At 36.8% G+C, this 24,492-nt stretch overlaps 2 protein-coding genes across 4 annotated transcripts in view; one reads left to right on the top strand and one right to left on the bottom strand.

Moving 5' to 3' along the window:
* Positions 1–549: 549 nt before the first annotated feature.
* On the bottom strand, positions 550–3,625 carry LOC121388936. 3 transcript variants are annotated; one of them, XR_005960024.1, is made up of 2 exons: positions 3,508–3,625; positions 550–1,210 (listed from the first exon to the last, which is right to left on the bottom strand). XR_005960024.1 is itself a non-coding variant. In XM_041520484.1 (2 exons), the coding sequence occupies exon 1, from the start codon at positions 2,660–2,662 to the stop codon at positions 1,796–1,798; it is 867 nt and encodes a 288-aa protein (XP_041376418.1). In that variant the 5' UTR covers positions 2,663–3,127; the 3' UTR covers positions 550–1,210; positions 1,781–1,795. The 3 variants fall into 3 exon arrangements, 2 of the variants coding, with proteins under 2 accessions (XP_041376418.1, XP_041376419.1); XM_041520484.1 differs by lacking the exon at positions 3,508–3,625 and adding an exon at positions 1,781–3,127; XM_041520485.1 differs by lacking the exon at positions 3,508–3,625 and adding an exon at positions 1,781–3,127 and having other exon boundaries at positions 550–1,144.
* A 138-nt stretch (positions 3,626–3,763) lies between these two features.
* The window catches only part of LOC121388593 (protein O-glucosyltransferase 2-like), a 63,641-nt gene continuing 42,912 nt past the window's right edge, over positions 3,764–24,492 (top strand). Inside the window, exons 1-2 of the mRNA XM_041519996.1 lie at positions 3,764–4,101; positions 19,373–19,578. Coding sequence (XP_041375930.1) covers positions 3,902–4,101; positions 19,373–19,578 — 406 coding nt within the window. The 5' untranslated portion in view covers positions 3,764–3,901. The remainder of the gene's footprint in view (positions 4,102–19,372; positions 19,579–24,492) is intronic.

Genomic DNA, 24,492 nt, shown 5'->3' with positions numbered 1-24,492 from the left:
ACCTACCTACAGTATGTTATAAACTTATTACATGGATATATAGTATTATAAAGCAGAGGGCCATATGTCATGGTACTGCACAGCACCATGACAAATGGCCTGCATGGATGAAATTACATCAAGATCCCTGATTTTTTGCAATCAGCAAACTAGATTCAGAACACCTTACATTATATTATACCTTACATTATACATGTTTCTTCTTGTTATTATAAGTATGTTATAAACTTATTACATGGATATATAGTATTATAAAGCAGAGGGCCATATGTCATGGTCCTGCACAGCACCATGACAAATGGCCTGCATGGATGAAATATAGATCTGCATATACGTACAAGTAATTTAAGTTATTTTATTATCATCAGGCTTTTAAAAAAAAATGTTTCTCCAGTTTCCTGATCTACCCTAATTTTATGTAGTGACCCTGCAATTTTTTGAAGCAATTTTTTTTTTTTAAATCAAGATCCCTGATTTTTTGCAATCAGCAAACTAGATTCAGAACACCTTTGCTGATTACACTTTTCTGGTCTGATTCGATTAAAAATAAATAAATAATAAAAAGTTCCTACCTACCTACAGTATGTTATAAACTTATTACATGGATATATAGTATTATAAAGCAGAGGGCCATATGTCATGGTACTGCACAGCACCATGACAAATGGCCTGCATGGATGAAATATAGATCTGCTTATACATACAAGTGATTTAAGTTATTTTATTACTATAATAAGAAGCCATGTCATGTCATGTCTAGTTCAAATTACATTATACATGTTTCTTCTTGTTATTATAAGTATGTTATAAACTTATTACATGGATATATAGTATTATAAAGCAGAGGGCCATATGTCATGGTCCTGCACAGCACCATGACAAATGGCCTGCATGGATGAAATATAGATCTGCATATACGTACAAGTAATTTAAGTTATTTTATTATCATCAGGCTTTTAAAATATTATAACAGGATACTGATATCCTACAAGCAGATCTAACAAATTATATTTAGGAATTGTAGCTGATAGATAAATATGATTTGAGGAATAATCAAAAACATACCTTTAATGGAATATTTTTTAACGGCCTTTCTGATTCCACTTTGGTGACCGACAGTTACATCTGGGTGATGTTTTCCTTCCTTCAAGTAATAAAAAATATACAGTGACCGATTGTCAGCATTGGAATGTGGCGGTGGTGTTTCTACCTGTAGTGACATAATTGAGAATTTTTTTTTTATATAGCACGTGTGTGACAGAATACTTGCATAAAAATATATAGAGGGTAACGGGCAACTATATTTACGTGCCCCTATCCACTAGGGTTCAGGCACGCCCACTTCGGGATTAGCCTCTGACTTCGCCAGTGACTGACTCCGGAGCAGGGGGGGGGGGGGGGGGGTAAGTTTGAGGTGGGCGGAATTTGGAAAAAAGCCATTTAGTGAGCGCGGACCAAATAGCAGACACTTCATAAACTTGAAGTAACACCGAGTGGGAGCCGTGTTCTGATTGGCTGAATTTCGATTCCTCGGTGAAGCCTGTTTTTTACCTAAGCTTACAAAGAGTACTGCATACCGATACATGTCTGGACTGTAAAATTTTAGCCAAAAATGGTTAAGACTGCTCGGCCGAAAAGTTTTAAGGTGATTTTGAGCAATTGAACGGGCGCCAAAATAAAATGCGTTTATACTATTTATAAAAAAATAAACATAAGAATTTAGAACTGCTTCCAAAACGTTTAAAGTCTAACTAGCCCAATAAAAGAGGTTAGTACTCACGGAGGTAGAGGTTGACTAGGGGGAGGAGAGCCACACCCTGGTGTCCAGATGGGGGATCAGCTGGTGAATATCCGGCTTCGCTAGCAGTCTAGTGATCACAGGATACTGTTTGCGGAACACCTTCTTCATCAGGCGATGAATTGATATGTTGTCCATCTCGGCAAACAGTAGAGCCTGGCTGTAGCGGTTGTCCAGGTGATGAGTAATACTCACAGCCGATCTCCCATCCTTAAAGGTCACCGGGTGCATCTCGTATTCGCCGTCTGTGTTGGGGATATCCTCAAAGTTCCGGCAACGGGGCGCTGCCAAGAGGTGCTTGGTGTCCAGGACATCGACGACAGCGCACTTGGAGAAACGGCGGTCCAGTTTCCCGTGCAGAGTCCAGGAGTCCATGGATTCGCCGGACTCTGCACCTTCTGGTGGTGGCGGTGGTTGTTTCGGTGGAGTTCTAGAGGTTGATATAGGGGTCGCCACCTCCGCCTTGCGCTTCCCAACAGCTCCTTGTCGGTCCGGGATAGCCATTGGTGACACCGGTAAAATCGGCGACACGTCAATGCTATCCATAGTGTGGAGAGGCGAAGTGCTGGAACGAGCCGGAGTCCTAGTAATGCTAGCCTCGTCTCGGACCGCCTCCGGAGCGGGAGCTGGGCCGGTCGGAACTGGCTTCCCTTCCTTCAATCCGGTGGAAACTCCAGGAGACGGCGAAGCAGAAGGAGCCGCTGCCGGTGGTTTAGCCACCGGGGTTGGCCCCCCCCGAACCGTTCCTGGCAGGTTTCTCCTCTTCTTCCTCGTCCTCCTAGTCTTGGTTGGGACCGGGTCGCCGTACACCAAAGTCACGGTTGCCCGTGACCCGGTGTACGCGACGCGGTACTCCAACAACATTCCATATGTTGCTATCAGTCCCCCCAGGTGGGGGGGGGGGGTAACTCAAGAGAGCACGGACTCACGTCTGACTTCATCTCAAACAAAATTGGAATGATATATAGAGGGTATGGCAGGATGTGTTGAGAGCCTTTTTTATAAAGGTAAAAAATGTTTGGATGGCCAAGTCATTAATTGCAGTGAAATCACTAGGAGATTAATGGATTATCTCTAACTATAGTTTGCCTAAAATTAACTGAATTTCGTTTTTAACTTCACCCAATAAAAACATATTTATGACAAAGGATAAAAAGACTACACCCTTTATATCTCGCTACAGTATTTCCTTTGATTTACAATGATTATTTCCTGAATTTGTCCTCTGAAACCATCTTAGATTGGAGATGGAGTAGCTAAGCTTTGTGTTATAATAACAAGACTTTGTGGATTAACAACTTATAGAAATATAAGTAAGACCATACTGCAAAGCCAAATCAATAAAGCTCAGTTTCTTTCGAGCAGTTTGAGTTTCTCTCCCTGAATTTGTCCTCTCAAATCATCTTGGCTTGGATTGGAGCCCGAGTAGCTAAGCTTCATGTTATAACAACAATATTTTGTTGTTTAACAACTTAGAAAAATATAATTAAGACAACATTGCAAAGCCAATCAGTAAAGCTCACAGTCACAGTTTCTTTCGAGCAGTAACTTCCTGAAGTGAATAGAAACGTAATGTAAACAACACTTCAAAAAGTATTTCAACAATATATAAACTCTAAACTGTATAGAGCTGCTTTTCCTCTGATATATTTATATATGGAGCATAATGAAGTAATAACGAAATATAACAACTTTAATTTCTTTGTTACCTAATTTCGATAAAATCACAACAAATCCGCAAGACCGGGCCATTTGTCACGCCGAAATTGACAGGTTGGGAAAACCTGTGACGTAATTTCTTAGCTGAGTTCTAATTGGTCAAATGTATTCACCGCGCCGTATGTCACGGCGACCCATACGTCATGCCACACCGGAATTGGCCGCAATGTTTCGATTGCTATGTTACTGTTATGTTTGAAAGGACCTGTCCCATTTGTTGTTTATCACGGTCACCCATGTGAAACGCAACATGATTGGTTAACTACGGCAGGATGCCATGTGTTTGAAGAGTATTTATCGTGTTGGATGTCAGACGTGGTAGATAGTTAGTGTTATTCGTTTCGATGTCTTGTTTCGACATCAGTTTTAAAATAATTAAGTGAAATGAGGCCAATAGATCATCTATGTGGTGTGATCTTTGCATGTTTTATCTGCACTGTTGTCTTAATAAAAGTGGGCGTGGCCAGTGAAGACAGAATCGTTAGTCCCAAGAAGACCCGGGTATGGGGACCCGGTTTGAAGTCCGATTTCTTCGTTCCTGTGAGATATTTTTACATACATGCTGTAGACGAATCTGGTGAAAAGTAAGTATTTTTTAATAATAATAATTTCTGTGTACATCAAAGTTACTGTTAAAGTGTTTTTTGTTCGACGACTAGACTAGTCCGAAGGGACGTAGAAAGTTTGGTTTAGAAAACTATTGACTTAATGTGCGCCCAGCACAACGACACCCACTGGAGAACATTAATTTTACTGATCATTGGCTATTTGATGTCGTACCTTTTGGTAATATTTTACTACAATCTTAGAGGAAAATCACTACAGTATATTTTCCATGATTGCCAGAAAGAGATCTTTTATATTCACTTTCCTAGAAACACAACAGCACACATAGCCCGAGTACTCTGACTGTAAGAGAGCTAGACGGACATTTGGACATAAACACGCTCTCATTACAGTCAGAGACCAACCTATGTCTTTTTTTGGCAATTCCTGACTACCAAACGGTAGGCAACGAGTCCCGCTCTAATACCACAACAATCCTATGTTTGACGTCAAATACCTTTACATCAATCATTTTCGAGTTAAGTGATACAAAAAAATCCACATATTAATCACTAATACACTTACTACAGAAAGAAACCCGACAGCACCCACATTCAGCTACGCTTCGTGACACTCCGTCACAACAATTGCAAAGCTCGGCAATCTATACTCGGGCTACAGCACACAGTACATACCATGGTCTTTGTTATACCAGTAGTGGTGCAACTGGCTGGGACCTGAAACAAAATTCAGAGAGTGAATCCACTGCTGTGGTTCGATCCTGAAGCACTTCAGGCCAATGATCTACCAACTTGATGGATCTCGCCCCTTCAGTGGTAATCTGAACAGACGTAGAAATTATGGTTCTTAAGAAAATTATTGCCTTAATGTGCACCTAGCACTACTTCACATAGATACGTTGATTTTATCATTTGGTAGTAATGTCTTGGTATTGTCTGTCCGAGGTGCAATCAGAGGAATGTGGGTGGGGGTGGGGTGATAGCAACGAGAGCCACAACAGTAGGGATATTTGACCTTTGTTCAAAAGTTTTTGTCAAACTATTTTATATGAGTTGTTAGCTAAATGCTAAGATTGGACAGGTACTTTTAAAACTTAGGAGGTAAGAACTGTAATTACTTGAAATTTTTCGACCATTATTTACTGTTGACACTTACTGTGACCACATAATTATTAATAAAACCAATAAAAGTGCTGTTCTTTGTTTTAATGAAAAAAGTATTAATAGTAAAAAAAATAAAATAATAAAAAAAAAAAAAAAAAAAAATGAATGCTTTGTCCAGATCTTGCAACTCTGGAAAGTTGTGACCAGCTTGGTCACATTGCATATGCACAATATTTAACCTGTGAACTCACTGTTGTGTGAACTCACTGTTTTGTGTCAAACGAGGGTAAAGTAAGTATTATGTTAGCCAACAGACACAACTATGCATTGAATGTTTTTGAAGATCTGTCTTACAATCCATTTTATTTCTGTGAGTGAATAAGTACTATTGGTCATTATTTTAGACCGAACTGAATCTAGCAGTCATTTATGCTGGCAGACAATTCCAGCAAACATTAGTTCGATTCTAGTTTTCATTGCTGCATACACTGACATACTCGCTTGATTGTTGCGGTGTTTTGCGTAGCATAACATAACAAGCTAACTGGTTAGGTGAGCAGCATCGTACATGCCTACAGTTATTTTGTTGTGCAATTTTTATAGGATGGTACATACTCTGCAGCATATGCACTGATTGGGCCACTCACAGCAACACTTTGACTCGTCTGTACAACTCTTGAATGGCCCACGACTGAATTTCGTTAAAAAAAGAACTTACTTAAATTGCACTCTAAAAACATGTTATCTTATCATACAAACAATAATAACACAAAACTTGTTTTAGTTTTATTACAAACTGTTGTAATTAAAATATAATTATTATGTTGTCATGGGACCCACACAATCAAACATTTGGAATGTTTTACCAAGGCTCGGTCTTGGAATGAATAAGGTGCTTTTATGGCCATATGACGAGGAATTTAAAAACAATTACTAAGCTGACAGCAATCTATACAAACAATAATCACATCCACTAGAGAAATAAACACACAACACAAGTTAAAGACATAATCACTATTTAATTATGAAATGGATAATAACGATAACAACAATATTTCTAAACCATACAAAGTAAATCACTATAACAACGTAGTAGAATATTGTGTCAATATCATACAATAATGTGAGCTAGTATCATTCATTAATGTGAGCCAATATCAAACAGGGATCTAATTACAAAACCTGACTGTTTAGAAATCTACACAGACTCATCGTAAGTGACCTGTCAAGAGTTCAGTTAATTAGAAGTTCCCACAACACTCGCACGTGCACAGGCAATGATAGCTGTCTTTGACATCATTCGCAGTGACGATTGGGTGTTTGGTATAGTAGACTCGGTATATTCCATAAGAAATGAAAACATTCCAACACAATGTAACTTCGGAAAACCTCAGGCTCATAAACAAAATCATAATGTAGCGGAATGTGACAAGTTATTCCGATTGTAACTAAATGGAAAGTAAAGACGGACATGGCCAAGGTGTTCCAATTCAACCTATGAATACATTTACGTGGCAGAGGTTTTCCTAATACAAAATCAAAACCGGCCGAGGCATTCCAAATGGTTTTAGATTTTTCGATAGACGGGGCAAGTGGTTGCTATTATGTCCTATATGGGTTTGGTTGTGCAGATATTAATAGGAAACCAGTCGAAAACAATGAATAAAAAATAACTTTCTGATCTCTTACAAAGATTAGTTATTTGCATTTTGATACATAATACAATATGTGGCAATTTTCGGTCGCCAGGTGGGCGACACGTGATAAGATTTTGACTTGCCCAACACTATTTTGACTTGCCATGGGCGATCGGGCGACCGTAAAGTGCACACCCTGACTCTGAAGGAATAGTTTTTCTTAAAATTCACTATTCTTTGGAATAGTGGGGGAAAAAACCACCAACTAAATTTCAACCCCTACATTGTTAAGTTTGTAATTCACTGTGGATTATAATCCATATTACAGTTGTTTATTAAAGTGACAGAACCTAGTTTTTAAACACTACAACACATTTGTCACTATTAAAGCTGTTTTTGATCCTTTAGATTACACATACTTACATTTTATTAGTTAGAATATTAATTTGCATTCACCTGAAGTGGTTCTGGTCACCCAGGTTTTTGCAACACCCCAAAATGCATTTTTCATAATTCTAAAAACGCATGTTCATCAGAGAATAAATGGTTACCAGTATTGAGACAAGCTATAGGTATTTTTAGATGGCATTTCCATGTTTAAACACCACAGACTTTAGCTTCTCTCTGTTTTAACCGTATCCAAATGTATGTTGCAGGTTTGTAAATTAAACAAACTTAGTGTCCATTTTTACGGGCTAAAACTAGGATATGTGCCTTTAATATTGAATGTACACATAAACACTTAAACACTTATTGCCATTATGTACATTATGTTCATTGCCTTTTTAAATGGAGCAGAGCGGATAATTTTATCATGCTCATTTACCACGAAGGTTTCGAGCAAGTCTCTGGATAGCCAGGGGCTTGACTCGGAACCTGACCCGGGACAGACTTTCAAATGGAAACCATTTAATTCTCTATTGTGTACATTGCAGGGATTTATATAGTAATTGACAGCAGGGTCACATATCTGATGGGAATAGGGAAAAGTCACACAATTTAATCATAATTGGGATCTGGTTTTTTAAGGCCTTTGAATAATGCATTGCACCATTGTTAAATTAATTTAGCAAAACAGACATATAATCAGGCTCTACACTGCGAGTAAAACACTCACATTTGCGAGTAAGTTTTGTTTACAGGTGAAGTAGTAGCCAATTGGCGAGTACAAAATAGAATAATGCAAAAACAAAATTTGGATCTATTTCTTTCTTTCTTAAGTGGTCGAATACTGGGGGCATTGCCATACATTTATTTTATAAATAGAGGTTATTACCAGAGTGTTTTTCGTTATCGTCAGTATCATATATTAGGTATAAAAAGTGTATTATGCGAGCATAATACATTATTTTTATTCCTAATATATGATTATGACGGTACCGAAATACACGAGGGTAATAATCTCGTTATCATATAAGCTCAAGCTTAATACAACGTGTTTTTGTAAATTGTACACGCAACTTTAATTCCAGTCCGCCATTACTAAATATTCAAATGACGTAAGAATATGTGGCGCGGTGAATTTTTGAATGGAAATGACGTTAAACTCGAATGATATCATTTTGGATGTCCTTACATCAAAATAAAGTTATGCCTAACGTTTTTTTGTTTTCTGAACACTGGACAGCTTTCAGTGTCAAATTGCCATTGAAATGTTTTTATTTGATGACTATGAATGCATACGTCAGTCATGGAGTGTCACCCAAGTACTTTTGCTTAAATGTCAATAAATCTAGTGCCGAGACCTCGACTAATTTACATCTAATTTACAAAGTTATCAAATTCTTAAAGTATGTGATCTGAAAAATATCACATACACATAGTTATATTGTATATCTCACCCACCTTTAATCATTATACTGTGTGTCTCATCATCTTTAATCATTATACTGTGTGCTTCACCCATCTTTAATCATACTGTGTGTATCACCCATTGTTAATTGTTATACTGTATGTCTCACCATCTTTAATCATTATACTGTGTGCCCCACCATCTTTAATCATACTGTGTGTATCACCCATTGTTAATTGTTATACTGTATGTCTCACCATCTTTAATCATTATACTGTGTGCCCCACCATCTTTAATCATACTGTGTGTATCACCCATTGTTAATTGTTATACTGTATGTCTCACCATCTTTAATCATTATACTGCGTGTCTCGCCATCTTAATATGTGTGTCCCACCATCTTTAATCATTATACTGTCTGTCTTACCCATTGTTAATCATTATACTGTATGTCTCACCAACTTTAATCATTATACTATGTGTTTCACCATCTTTAATCATTATGCTTTGTGTCCCATCCATCTTTAATCATTATACCATATGTCCTACCCATCTTTAATCATTATACTGTATGTCTCGCCCATCTTTAATCATTATACTGTATGTCTCACCCATCTTTAATCATTATACTGTGTCTCACCCATTGTTAATCATTATACTGTGTCTCACCATCTTTAATCATTATACTCTGTCTCGCCCATCTTTAATCATTATACTCTCTGTCCCACCCATCTTTAATCATTATACTGTGTCTCACCCATTGTTAATCATTATACTGTGTCTCACCCATTGTTAATCATTATACTGTGTCTCACCCATTGTTAATCATTATACTGTATGTCTCACCCATCTTTAATCATTATACTCTCTGTCCCACCCATCTTTAATCATTATACTGTGTCTCACCCATTGTTAATCATTATACTGTGTCTCACCCATTGTTAATCATTATACTGTCACCCATTGTTAATCATTATACTGTGTCTCACCCATTGTTAAGCGTTATACTGTGTCTCACCATCTTTAATCATTATACTGTGTCTCACCCATTGTTAATCATTATACTGTCTCACCCATTGTTAATCATTATACTGTGTCTCACCCATTGTTAATCATTATACTGTGTCTCACCCATTGTTAATCATTATACTGTATGTCTCGCCCATCTTTAATCATTATACTGTATGTCTCACCCATCTTTAATCATTATACTGTGTCTCACCCATTGTTAATCATTATACTGTGTCTCACCATCTTTAATCATTATACTCTGTCTCACCCATCTTTAATCATTATACTGTATGTCTCACCATCTTTAATCATTATATTCTGTCTCACCCATTGTTAATCATTATACTATATGTTTCACCCAACTTTAATCATTATACTGTGTCCCACCATCTTAATCTGTGTGTCCCACCATCTTTAATCATTATACTGTGTCTCACCCATTGTTAATCATTATACTGTGTCTCACCCATTGTTAATCGTTATACTGTATGCCTCACCCATCTTTAATAATTATAGTGTGTGTCCTACCCATCGTTAATCATTATACTGTGTGTCTCACCCATTTTTAATCATTATGCTGTATGACTCACTATCTTTAATCATTATATTCTGTCTCACCCATTGTTAATCATTATACTGTATGTCTCACCAACTTTAATCATTATATTATGTTTCACCATCTTTAATCATTATGCTTTGTGTCCTACCCATCTTTAATCATTATACTGTGTGTCTCACTCATCTTTAATCATTGTACCGTATGTTCTACGCATCTTTAATTATTATACTGTATGTCTCGCCCATCTTTAATCAATGTACCATATGTTCTACGCATCTTTAATCATTATACTGTGTGTCTCACCCATTGTTAATAGTTATATTGTATATCTCACCCACCTTTAATCATTATACTATGTCTCACCATCTTTAATCATTATACCGTGTGTCTCACCCATTGTTAATTGTTATACTGTATGTGTCACCCATCTTTAATCATTATACTGTGTGTCCCACCATCTTTAATCATACTGTATTACCCACTGTTAATCATTATACTGTGTCTCACCATCTTTAATCATTATACTGTGTGTCTCACCCAATGTTAATTGTTATACTGTATGTGTCACCCATCTTTAATCATTATACTGTGTGTCCCACCATCTTTAATCATACTGTATTACCCACTGTTAATCATTATACTGTGTCTCACCATCTTTAATCATTATACTCTCTGTTTCACCCATCTTTAATCATTATACTGTGTGTCTCACCCATTGTTAATCGTTATACTGTATGCCTCACCCATATTTAATAATTATAGTGTGTGTCCCACCCATCTTTAATCATCATACTGTATGTCTCACCCATCATTAATCATTATACTGTGTGTCTCACCCATCTTTAATCATTATGCTGTATGTCTCACCATCATTATATTCTGTCTCACCCATTGTTAATCATTATACTGTGTGTCTCACTATCTTAATCTGTGTGTCCCACCATCTTTAATCATTATACTGTGTGTCTTACCCATTGTTAATCATTATACTTTATGTCTCACCATCTTTAATCATTATACTATGTGTTTCACCATTTTTAATCATTATGCTTTGTGTCCCACCCATCTTTAATCATTATACTGTGCGACTCGCCCATCTTTAATCATTGTACCGTATGTCCTACCCATCTTTAATCATTATACTGTATGTCCTACCCATCTTTAATCATTATACTGTATGTCTCACCCATCTTTAATCATTATACTGTGTGTCTCACCCATTGTTAATCATTATACTGTGTCTCACCATCTTTAATCATTATACTCTCTGTCCCACCCATCTTTAATCATTATACTGTGTGTCTCACCCATTGTTAATCATTATACTGTGTCTCACCATCTTTAATCATTATACTGTGTGTCTCACCCATTGTTAATAGTTACATTGTATATCTCACCCACCTTTAATCATTATACTGTGTGTCTCACCATCTTTAATCATTATACTGTGTCTCACTCATTGTTAATTGTTATACTGTATGTGTCACCCATCTTTAATCATTATACTGTGTGCCCCACCATCTTTAATCATACTGTGTGTATCACCCATTGTTAATTGTTATACTGTATATCTCACCATCTTTAATCATTATACTGTATGTCTCACCCATCTTCAATCATTATACTGTATGTCTCACCCATCTTTAATCATTATACTGTATGTCTCACCCATCTTTAATCATTATACTCTGTGTCTCACCCATCTTTAATCATTATACTCTGTGTCTCACCCATCTTTAATCATTATACTCTGTGTCTCACCCATCTTTAATCGTTATACTGTATGTCTCATCAGGGGTGCACAAATGTGAAATTGTGATAGTTGCCCAGTGGGCAACCAGTAGCTGAAGTTTGGTCACCCAACATCATCTCTTGGTTGGCCACATATTTCATAAAACATTTTATGAATATAATTTTGAACTGTCTTTAAAATGTTTTTATTATTATCATTACTTATCACTTTAGTTTCATTTCTTTTTTAACATTATTTATCAACAGTCATCTTCGCTTAGGCTGAAAAAAAGTTTGTTTTGTTTAACGACACCACTGGAGCACACTGATTAATTAATCATCGGCTATTGGATGTCAAACATTTAGTAGACTCGTAGTCATCAGAGGAAAGTAAAGTTTGTTTTATTTAACGACGCCGCTAGAGCACATTGATTTTTTATCCTATCATCGGCTATTGGACGTCAAACATATGGTCATTCTGACGCTGTTTTTAGAGGAAACCCGCTGCCGCCACATAGGCTACTCTTTTTACGACAGGCAGCAAGGGATCTTTTATTTGCGCTTCCCACAGGCAGGATAGCACAAACCATGGCCTTTGTTGAACCAGTTATGGATCACTGGTCGGTGCAAGTGGTTTACACCTACCCATTGAGCCTTGCGGAGCAGTCACTCAGGGTTTGGAGTCGGTATCTCGATTAAAAATCCCATGCCTCGACTGGGATCCGAACCCAGTACCTACCAGCCTGTAGACCGATGGCCTGCCACGACGCCACCGAGGCCGGTCATCAGAGGAAACCCACTACATTTTTCCTAATGCAGCAAGGGATCTTTTATATGCACTTTCCCACAGACAGGAAGGCACATACCACAGCTATTGTCCGTTTGTTGTGCATTGGTTGGAACGAGAAACAACCCAATCAGCTGAATGGATCCACAGAGGTGGTTCGATCTCACTTGGGCTGTCACAGTCATAATACTTGATGAACTCATCCAAGATTAAAAATACCTGTTGCCAAAATAATTGCCAAATGGGATTTTTATTTGCCATAATGAAAATGTTTTAGCCAAAATTGTTTTGTGTAGTACTGTATAGAGTATTTATATATGAATATGAAACTTGTATCTTTTTCAGCTAATTATGTACAAACTGGAATACAAATGTACATCTGAATAACAAAATTATCCCCGATCAAAATCAAAGACAGCAATGGGGTTAGGGGCAGTTAATATATTACTTTGATTTTTCAGTAGGTGATGGGAGATATGCAGAGTTGGAAGCCAATGCCCTCTGCAATCACACCCAAAATTCTAAGGCCTATGGCATTAATGAAAATCTGAGAGCCAATACTCTTCTTTTTTTAAACAGTGCTCATTATTTCTGTAAAATAGGAATCTTTATTTTGGTTTGAACTGCTTTTAATTGTATTTTAAAATAACCCATCTATTCCACACCCCAACAATTTCGTAATTTGCGCCATTTTATTGATTTCCGCGTCGTGTTAAATGCTTGTTGTTGATTTCAGTTTGTAAAATACGTAGCCTAAGAATGATGACTTCACGTTATACAACTATCCATTTACGTCAAAAGGTTTTGATTAAAAAGATAATGAATTCCAATTTTACGGTCGTTTTAAAATCTAGCTAACTTTTGAGATGTCACCTCACAGTCAACAAATTTATATAATATTTTATCAAACAAATATCGTGATTATTGTAAACTATTTGTATTCAGTGTAGGTTTAACCGCAATTTGTATTTATTCCCGCGATCGCGAAATGCATGAGTGCGAAATTAACAAAGACAACGGAAATAAATAAACGAAACAGCAATTGAGTATTCATTAATGCGAACAATATTTGGTGGGGGTGTTTTTTCTCACAAATATACATCAAGATTTACTTGCGTGTAATCGTATTGTTTAATGTCTGCAACAATGTCTTTTGACACGTGCAAGTCTCGGCTGACTGTCAAGCGTGACTATGCGATTGGTTCCCGACGTGGACATTGGGTTTAACGTGAAGCACATAAACCAGTTTAGCGGACATTTTTGTTTTGCTCAGACTACCTGAACTCGGCCCTAGCCTACTTGTCTTTGGCCCTGAACTAGCATGTGTATTGAAACTGACACGCAATTTACATATTGTAGGTCCGTTTTTATTACTTTGGCTCAAAGACTTTACAGAGTTAAAATAACACGCTACAGATTTTTCAGACTTTTCTTGCATACATGTTGCCGTTAAAATTAATAACTGTGATTATTAAAATAAGCAAAAAATTTTATGCTGAATTCTTGATGACACCGCTTCTCGTTACCAGTCGCGAGATCACTGTTAATATTTGGTATTATTATTATATGTTAGGTGTCGGATAGATTATGTAACCGATTGTTCACATCGGAAGATAGAAAATGGCTTAGCCAAATTTTTAGCTCAGAACTGGATGCTTGTTGGTGTAGTTTGTGGCCTTTCACATGTCTTGTGCCCTTTGCTAATAGCCACCATTCTGAAACGTATCTGTCTGCATTGAACTTGTCAAAATCATGCACGGTGGATGCTGAGTGGATGGCAGCGTCAGGGTGGATATTTATATTGCCTGTCAGTCAAGTTATCAGTTTCGATACTTTTGAATTGCCCGTGACTGTCTGAGTGTCGGGAAGTTTTGTTTTTCATTTTACTTGTTTTATGATTTTCTTGGTTGCCCGCCGGGGCAACTGTTTAACAAAGAATGGTTGCCCGCAACATATTTTGGTTGTCCCGGGCGCGCGGACAACCGATTTGTGCACCCCTGGTCTCACCCATCTTTAATCATTCTACTGTGTGTCTCACCCATCTTTAATCATCCTACTGTGTGTCTCATCCATATTTAATTATTATACTCTGTGTTTCACCATCTTTAATCATTATACTGTATGTCTCACCTATCTTTAATCATTATACTGTATGTCTCACCCATCTTTAATCATTATACTGTATGTCTCACCATCTTTAATCATTATACTGTATGTCTCACCTATCTTTAATCATTATACTGTATGTCTCACCCATCTTTAATCATTATACTGTGTCTCACCCATCTTTAATCATTATACTGTATGTCTCACCATCTTTAATCATTATACTGTATGTCTCACCATCTTTAATCATTATACTATATGTCTCACCCATCTTTAATCATTATACTGTATGTCTCACCATCTTTAATCATTATACTGTATGTCTCACCCATCTTTAATCATTATACTGTATGTCTCACCATCATTTTAATCATTATACTGTATGTCTCACCATCTTTAATCATTATACTGTATGTCTCACCTATCTTTAATCATTATACTGTATGTCTCACCCATCTTTAATCATTATACTGTGTCTCACCCATCTTTAATCATTATACTGTATGTCTCACCATCTTTAATCATTATACTGTATGTCTCACCATCTTTAATCATTATACTATATGTCTCACCCATCTTTAATCATTATACTGTATGTCTCACCATCTTTAATCATTATACTGTATGTCTCACCCATCTTTAATCATTATACTGTATGTGTCGCCCATCTTTAATCATTATACTGTATGTCTCACCATCTTTAATCATTATACTGTATGTCTCACCATCTTTAATCATTATACTGTTATGTCTCACCCATCTTTAATCATTATACTGTATGTGTCGCCCATCTTTAATCATTATACTGTATGTCTCACCATCTTTAATCATTATACTGTATGTCTCACCATCTTTAATCATTATACTGTATGTCTCACCCATCTTTAATCATTATACTGTATGTGTCGCCCATCTTTAATCATTATACTGTATGTCTCACCATCTTTAATCATTATACTGTATGTCTCACCATCTTTAATCATTATACTGTATGTCTCACCCATCTTTAATCATTATACTGAATCTACCTACATGCATCTCAGTTATTCAAAATTGTATTTAGAATTGATGTACAATAAACACTGGGTGAAAACTATGCATTTGAATGCAGATACATGTAAGTTGTTAAGGATTTCTTACATTAAAACGGGGGGGGGGGGGGGTCACAGTGGGGTGCTGTAGTTTCTTGCTTTTAACCAATAGTGAACAATGTTTTTTGTTAGCCACCCACTAACAGGTTTCTTTCCCCATTCCATCTAGTGACTCATAACTGGTATACTGGTATACCAAAGGTTGTGTTATCTGCTGCTCTATCAGCGAGAAATACAATATGTAAAAGGGGCGGGACTTAGCACAGTGGTAAAGTGCTCACTTTGGGATCGATCCCCATTGTTGGGCCCATTGGGCTATTTCTTTTTCCAGCCAGTGCACCAAAACTGGTATATCAAAGGTTGTGGTATGTACTACCCTGTTTGTGGGATGGTGCATATAAAAGATCCCTTGCTGCTAATTGAAAAGAGTAGCCCATGAAGTGGCGACAGCGGGTTTCCTCTCTCAATATCTGTGTGGTCCTTAACCATATGTCTGATGCCATATAACTATAAATACAGTGTATGCATTCCATTCATTAATGAATTTCATTAATTCATTCCATTTATCTATTCATTCATTCATCCATCCATTGCACATTAGAGCCTCCACAAGTCCAAAATATGGGACTACCACACTTGTTAAATAACACATACATTCATTCATTCATTCATGCATTCCATTCATTCATTCATTCATTAATTCATTCCATTTATCTATTTATTCATTCATCCATCCATTGCACATTAGAGCCTCCACAAGTCCAAAATATGGGACTCTACCACACTTATTAAATAACACATACATTCATTCATTCATTCATGCATTCCATTCATTAATGCATTTCATTAATTCATTCCATTTATCTATTTATTCATTCATCCATCCATTGCACATTAGAGCCTCCACAAGTCCAAGATATGGGACTCTACCACACTTGTTAAATAACACATACATTCATTCATTCATTCATGCATTCCATTCATTAATGCATTTCATTAATTCATTCCATTTATCTATTTATTCATTCATCCATCCATTGCACATTAGAGCCCCCACAAGTCCAAGATATGGGACTCTACCACACTTGTTAAATAACACATACATTCATTCATTCATTCATGCATTCCATTCATCTAATGCATTTCATTAATTCATTCCATTGGGCTATTCATTCATTCATCCATCCATTGCACATTAGAGCCTCCACAAGTCCAAGATATGGGACTCTACCACACTTGTTAAATAACACATACATTCATTCATTCATTCATGCATTCCATTCATTAATGTATTTCATTAATTCATTCCATTTATCTATTTATTCATTCATCCATCCATTGCACATTAGAGCCCCCACAAGTCCAAGATATGGGACTCTACCACACTTGTTAAATAACACATACATTCATTCATTCATTCATGCATTCCATTCATTAATGCATTTCATTAATTCATTCCATTTATCTATTCATTCATTCATCCATCCATTGCACATTAGAGCCTCCACAAGTCCAAGATATGGGACTCTACCACACTTGTTAAATAACACATACATTCATTCATTCATTCATGCATTCCATTCATTAATGCATTTCATTAATTCATTCCATTTATCTATTCATTCATTCATCCATCCATTGCACATTAGAGCCTCCACAAGTCCAAGATATGGGACTCTACCACACTTGTTAAATAACACATACTTCATTCATTCATTCATGCATTCCATTCATTAATGCATTTCATTAATTCATTCCATTTATCTATTTATTCATTCATCCATCCATTGCACATTAGAGCCCCCACAAGTCCAAGATATGGGACTCTACCACACTTGTTAAATAACACATACATTCATTCATTCATTCATGCATTCCATTCATTAATGCATTTCATTAATTCATTCCATTTATCTATTCATTCATTCATCCATCCATTGCACATTAGAGCCTCCACAAGTCCAAGATATGGGACTCTACCACACTTGTTAAATAACACATACATTCATTCATTCATTCATGCATTCCATTCATTAATGTATTTCATTAATTCATTCCATTTATCTATTTATTCATTCATCCATCCATTGCACATTAGAGCCCCCACAAGTCCAAGATATGGGACTCTACCACACTTGTTAAATAACACATACATTCATTCATTCATTCATGCATTCCATTCATTAATGCATTTCATTAATTCATTCCATTTATCTATTCATTCATTCATCCATCCATTGCACATTAGAGCCTCCACAAGTCCAAGATATGGGACTCTACCACACTTGTTAAATAACACATACATTCATTCATTCATTCATGCATTCCATTCATTAATGCATTTCATTAATTCATTCCATTTATCTATTCATTCATTCATCCATCCATTGCACATTAGAGCCTCCACAAGTCCAAGATATGGGACTCTACCACACTTGTTAAATAACACATACATTCATTCATTCATTCATGCATTCCATTCATTAATGCATTTCATTAATTCATTCCATTTATCTATTCATTCATTCATCCATCCATTGCACATTAGAGCCTCCACAAGTCCAAGATATGGGACTCTACCACACTTGTTAAATAACACATACATTCATTCATTCATTCATGCATTCCATTCATTAATGCATTTCATTAATTCATTCCATTTATCTATTCATTCATTCATCCATCCATTGCACATTAGAGCCTCCACAAGTCCAAGATATGGGACTCTACCACACTTGTTAAATAACACATACATTCATTCATTCATTCATGCATTCCATTCATTAATACATTTCATTAATTCATTCCATTTATCTATTCATTCATTCATCCATCCATTACACATTAGAGCCTCCACAAGTCCAAAATATGGGACTCTACCACACTTGTTAAATAACACATACATTCATTCATTCATTCATTCATTCATTCATTCATTCATGCATTTTATTAATTCATCTATTTATTCATTCATTCATCCATCCATTGCACATTGCACATTAGAGCCTCCACAAGTCCAAAATATGGGACTCTAGTACACGCAGGTCAAACTCGACCTGGACCGGAGTATTCGACACATACAATAGGACACAACAGGACACTTCTGTTTTCCCTCCTATAATTTAACAAGCAGTAAGTGTATGCCAGAATTATATAAAAAATATAATTAAATAAGAGTGCTCTTCCTTGCATGGGTACTCGAGTCCTGTGAACGGACTCGCATTTTGCTAGACTCGACCCGTGCCCAGGTACTCGAGTCCTGTGAACAGACTCGAATTTTACTAGACTCGGCCCGTGCCCGGGTACTCGAGTCCTGTGAACAGACTCGAGTTTTGCTAGACTCGGCCCGTGCCCGGGTACTCGAGTCATGTGATTCTGTGAACAGACTCGCATTTTGCTAGACTCGGCCCGTGCTAAAGTGATTCATTCCAACTATTTAGCAGAAGTATTTTTATATTATTTTCTTTTCAGATTTATAGAATCGGTGGGTGAGAAAGCCTTCTCGGTGAGCACGTATTCATCCGATGGTTCGCGGGTTCGTATTTGGACGCAGGTTCTCGACCGACACGATGGGTCATACATTGTCCGCTTCAGACCATACGAGACCACCACCAGTCTCATAATAGACGTTCTGTATGGTGGGAAACACGTGGCCAAATCTCCCTACACCTTGAAGGGTAAGTGTTCCGCGGTGAGATCTTAGTGCTTAGATCACCTTAAGTGTCTAACCACCTTACACACTTAGGATTTAGCTAAGTCAGTTGAGTGCTTCACCTTAAGTGCTTGCATCGCAGGATCGAACCACCTCTGTGGATTCATTCAACTGATTGGATTTTTTCTCATTCTAACTACCTTACACAGTTAGGATTTAGCTCAATCAGTTGAGTGCTTTGCCTTAAGTGCTTGCATCAAAGGATCAAACCACTGCGGTGGATCCACTCAACTGATTAGGGTTTTTCTCATTCTGACCAGTGCACCACAACTGGTCAAAGGCCATGGTATGTGCTTTCCTGTGTGTGGAATACTGCATATAAGAGATCTCTTGCTGCTAATGGAAACATGTCGCGGGTTTCTTCTGATGACTACGAGTCAGAATTACCAAAGGTTTGACATCCAACAGCTGATGATTAATTAATCAATGTGCTCTAGTGGTGGCATTAAACAAAACAAACTTTAACCTTAAGTGCTGCTGGACCACTTAATCAAATCTGTACCTCTCTGTTGCTTTCAGACTCGGAGGTGGGGGTGGGGTGCAGGGGACAATATTTCAAAATCTGTACCTCTCTGTTGCTTTCAGACTCGGAGGTGGGGGTGGGGTGCAGGGGACAATATTTCAAAATCTGGGCTTTCAGACTGCAGGGGACAATATTTCAAAATCTTACCTCTCTGTACCTCTCTGTTGCTTTCAGACTCGGAGGGGGGGGTGGGGTGCAGGGGACAATATTTCAAAATCTGTACCTCTCTGTTGCTTTCAGACTCGGAAGTGGGGGTGGGGTGCAGGGGACAATATTTCAAAATTTGTACCTCTCTGTTGCTTTCAGACTCGGAGGTGGGGGTGGGGTGCAGGGGACAATATTTCGAAATCTGAAGTAACCGGAAGTCAGTTCACATGGTTTTTACCTAGGTAACAAATTGTTCAGTTACATGAATTATATTTGCGTAACCCATGGGTTACCTGATTGGTTACCTCAAAATTACGTTGAAATTATATTTTACATACATAGTTTTTAGCTCAAACATAAAGTTAAAACAAATACAAAAGAAAACATTTTATAAAAAAAATACGTCTTTAATGCTTGCTAAAGTAAACAATATTATAAAAGAACTGAATATCAGCCCCAGTACTGAAACAAAATACAGGGGCGTAACCAGAATTATTTTTAGCATTATGCACGCCAAAAACGTGCCCGAGCCAGGGGATTCAGGAGGCCTCCCCCTGTGAAAATTTTGAAACTCAGAACCGCTGTAGATGTATTGTGAACCTTTACGGAGGCTTTTTTTTTTTGCTATCTTTTTTCGAGTAAATTTTAAGAGGATATTTTATAGAACAATTACATACAGCCTCGACCTACTCCCGGATTATGTTTTTGCATTACGCACATGCGTAATGGGCGCTACGCCTTTGAAATAGATACATAATTATTTGAAGGGATTCCTTTTTTCGTTTTGCGCTGGTTATGCTACTTTCACTTTATCGATGATACTTCTATACTACAGTGATGTTCCAAATGTTTTTTTTTTAAAGCTCATTATGCAATGTTAATATTTTTCAATTTTTGTGACACTTTTGGATTCCTGTTTACGTTAAAACTGTTTTTAACATATGTAAAATGATAGGCAATCCAATATTATGTCTACATATATATTCCTTTAAAGATAAAATAACAGCAGATAATTTAGCCATCCCCAACGGTCTGAGCATTTACTTTAGTCTGGTTGCAAATTACAACTGTTGAAATATAACTTTGTTTACTGATTTGCTGCGCATCAAATATCTAAAATTCAGCCTAAAACATTTGTCGAAATACTAGTAGTATATCTGCGTGTGTAAACGTCCTGTAATCGTGAAGTTTGCAAATTTTAATTTCTGAACATTTACTGGTCATGACGTAACCAGTTTGCGGTTCATGTAAATTTAATTTTGTGTAACCGAAACGCGAACTGAACAGCGGTTCGCGTCAAATATTGTGCCATGGGGTGGAGAGGGCCTTTATGCCTGTAGATCGTTGTGTACTTCTGATTGTGGATTATGGGCGTATGTCGAAATTAGATGATCGCCCTGGTTAAAGGAAATCACTGGTGCGTCTCACTGTGATGCTGTCATGTGTACAATGGGTGTTCTGTATGAGGGTTGACTGGTACTGATCTCCAGAAGGTTTTTCAAACAAGTCTGCTTTAAACAACTGACTTGAACCAAGAGTACTCTCAGATAACAAAGTTCATGTGTACTGTTAAAGACACCAAGCGTGGGAAGTTTACTACATTTACCAAGATGTTTCAGACACACACACACACACATGCACATGCTCACCGACACACACACACACACACACACACACACACACACACACACACACACACACACAACACATACTCACACACACAAACACACTCGCACTTGCACATACATACACACATACACACTCGCACTTGCACATAGACACACAGACACACTCACACACACACACTTGCACACGCATACACAAACACACACACACACCGATATCTTAAGACAGTAACCAGTTATTCTATCTATTGTTGATTTTACCATTGCAAATTTAATGTTTCTTTTATATCACTAGAAACAAAAGACATTAGTCTAGTATTTTCAAATAAAATCCAACCACACACCTGAAAGTCTTAACTCGGTTATCCCCTACATTCTCTTACATCAAAACACCTATTATTCAGTTTTTTGCCCTCGTTATTTTCATTTTCTTTTCTTTTTTCTTTTCTCCAGTATAGTTATAAAATGTTAGTTTTTTAGTACAAATAGTAACACTATTACTTTCCAACCCATTTCCTAAATGGTAGGTGGGGCTACATTAGTCCAAGTATTTTTACGTATATGTATATTCATGTGGAATGTAGCAGTTCATTGTGTATTTGTTAGACAAAAGTACAAAAGTATCTAGTTCTTTAGAGTTGTCTGATTGTGATCAGGTGTGTGGGTAGGTGTAGCCTAACCTACATATAACATTTCATTCACTTTATTTTCTCCAGTACAGTTATAAAATGTTTTTTTTTTAATACAAATAGTAACACTATTACTTTCCAACCCATTTCCTAAATGGTAGGTGGGGCTACATTAGTCCAAGTATTTTTACGTATATTCATGTGAAATGTGGCAGTTCATTGTGTATTTGTTAGACATTAATAAAGAAAAGTACAAAAGTATCTAGTTCTTTAGAGTTGTCTGATTGTGATCAGGTGTGTGGGTAGGTGTAGCCTAACCTACATATAACATTTCATTCACTTTATCTTTTATTTTTGTATTTTTATTTTTTCTATCTCTTATATATAAAATGTATATATATATGTTATTATATAAAAAAGAAAAGAAAATCTCTCTCTCTCTCTCTCTCTCTCTCTCTCTCTCTCTCTCTCTCTCTCTCTCTCTCTCTCTCTCTCTCTCTCTCTCTCTCCCTCTCCATCTTTCTCTCTCCCTCCCCACTACAAATAATGGGGTGAGACATCAACCCCTGTAATTGCCCGCAGCAATCAGCAATGCCGTGGAAATTGCTGCAGAGTTTTTTGTTCTTTGCGTCATTTTTTTTCTATAGTGAATTTTTTTTTCAAGATGTATTTTTTTCCTTACTGTTAAAAATAAAATATACTTTGTGAACTGAAAATGGATTAAAAGTAAATATTAAAACAGTAATTGCACCATTATTACTAAGTATCTGAATCTCAGTGTCATCAGGCATGACCATAAATACATGTAAATGACCAGCATTAAGCGAGTATCAACACTCAGTCATTGATCTCTGTTGACTGTTCATTGTTGAACCATGACTATGGTGCATTACGGGTGTTTTATTTTCAGTAAAATGTTTAACATACACACCTACAAGTCACTTGAAGTGTTATGGTCAGTCTGATATTTGTAGAAATAAATATATATAGAGAGATCATTCTGATAGTTTAATCAAAATTTCTCCATCATTTATATTGGCAAAATATGCTACCCAAGTGGCCTAATAAAAATAAAAAAAAATAAAAAATTATCGATTTACTTGGGCTTGAAAGGAGGGCATTTGGTCTTGGTGACAGATTTCCTAACTGAAATTGTACCGTTATTAAAGAAAGTTATTTTAATTCTGTATCACCTTAAATATATTCTGACATTTTGATGCAATATAATTACAAAATAAAGATTCAACAGGCACGTCACTGTGGACTGACTAGCTGTATATGATAAATTGTCATCCCCTTACAACCCCATTGTTTTTGAACGTGCACTTGTCATTCACTTGTTAACTGTTATGTCAGTTTTAATCAATGAATACTGCCAATGTTGTTTGCCAATATGCTGTAAGATTTATTCATACCAAACTAATCATTCAAATTTACTTACAATTCAGAGTTGCAAATATGTTAACAGAAAAATTGCCGTGGAAAATGGTGTGGACACTATTTATCCACGGCTAATTATTTGCCATGGACATTTTCTTAATTGCAGGGTTTAGACATAGCTCAGTGGTACAACGCCCGCCTAAGATGGATCCCCACCAGTGGGCCCATTGTACTATTTCTCGTTCCAGCCAGTGCACCACGAATGGTATATCAAGGGCTGTGGTATGTGCTATCCTGTCTGTAGGATGGTGCATATAAAATATCCCATGATACAGATGGAAAAATGTAGCAGGTTTCCTCTCTAGGACTATATGTCAGAATTAACAAATGTTTAGCATCCAATAGCCTATGATTAATAAATCAATGTGCTCTAGTGGTGTCGTTAAACAAAATAAACTTTAAAAAACCTTTATAAAATATTTGACACCAAACAGTTGTAGTGTACGTACCAAGGTGTCGTTTAACAAACATTCCTTTCGTTTTATTTTGATTACTCAGTCATGCTGGGATGTTGT

This window comes from Gigantopelta aegis, chromosome 14, assembly GCF_016097555.1.
Source record: "Gigantopelta aegis isolate Gae_Host chromosome 14, Gae_host_genome, whole genome shotgun sequence".
Lineage (NCBI taxonomy): Eukaryota > Metazoa > Mollusca > Gastropoda > Neomphalida > Peltospiridae > Gigantopelta > Gigantopelta aegis.
Note: the sequence above shows the minus strand (reverse complement) of the source record. Positions and strands in the feature narration are given on the sequence as shown.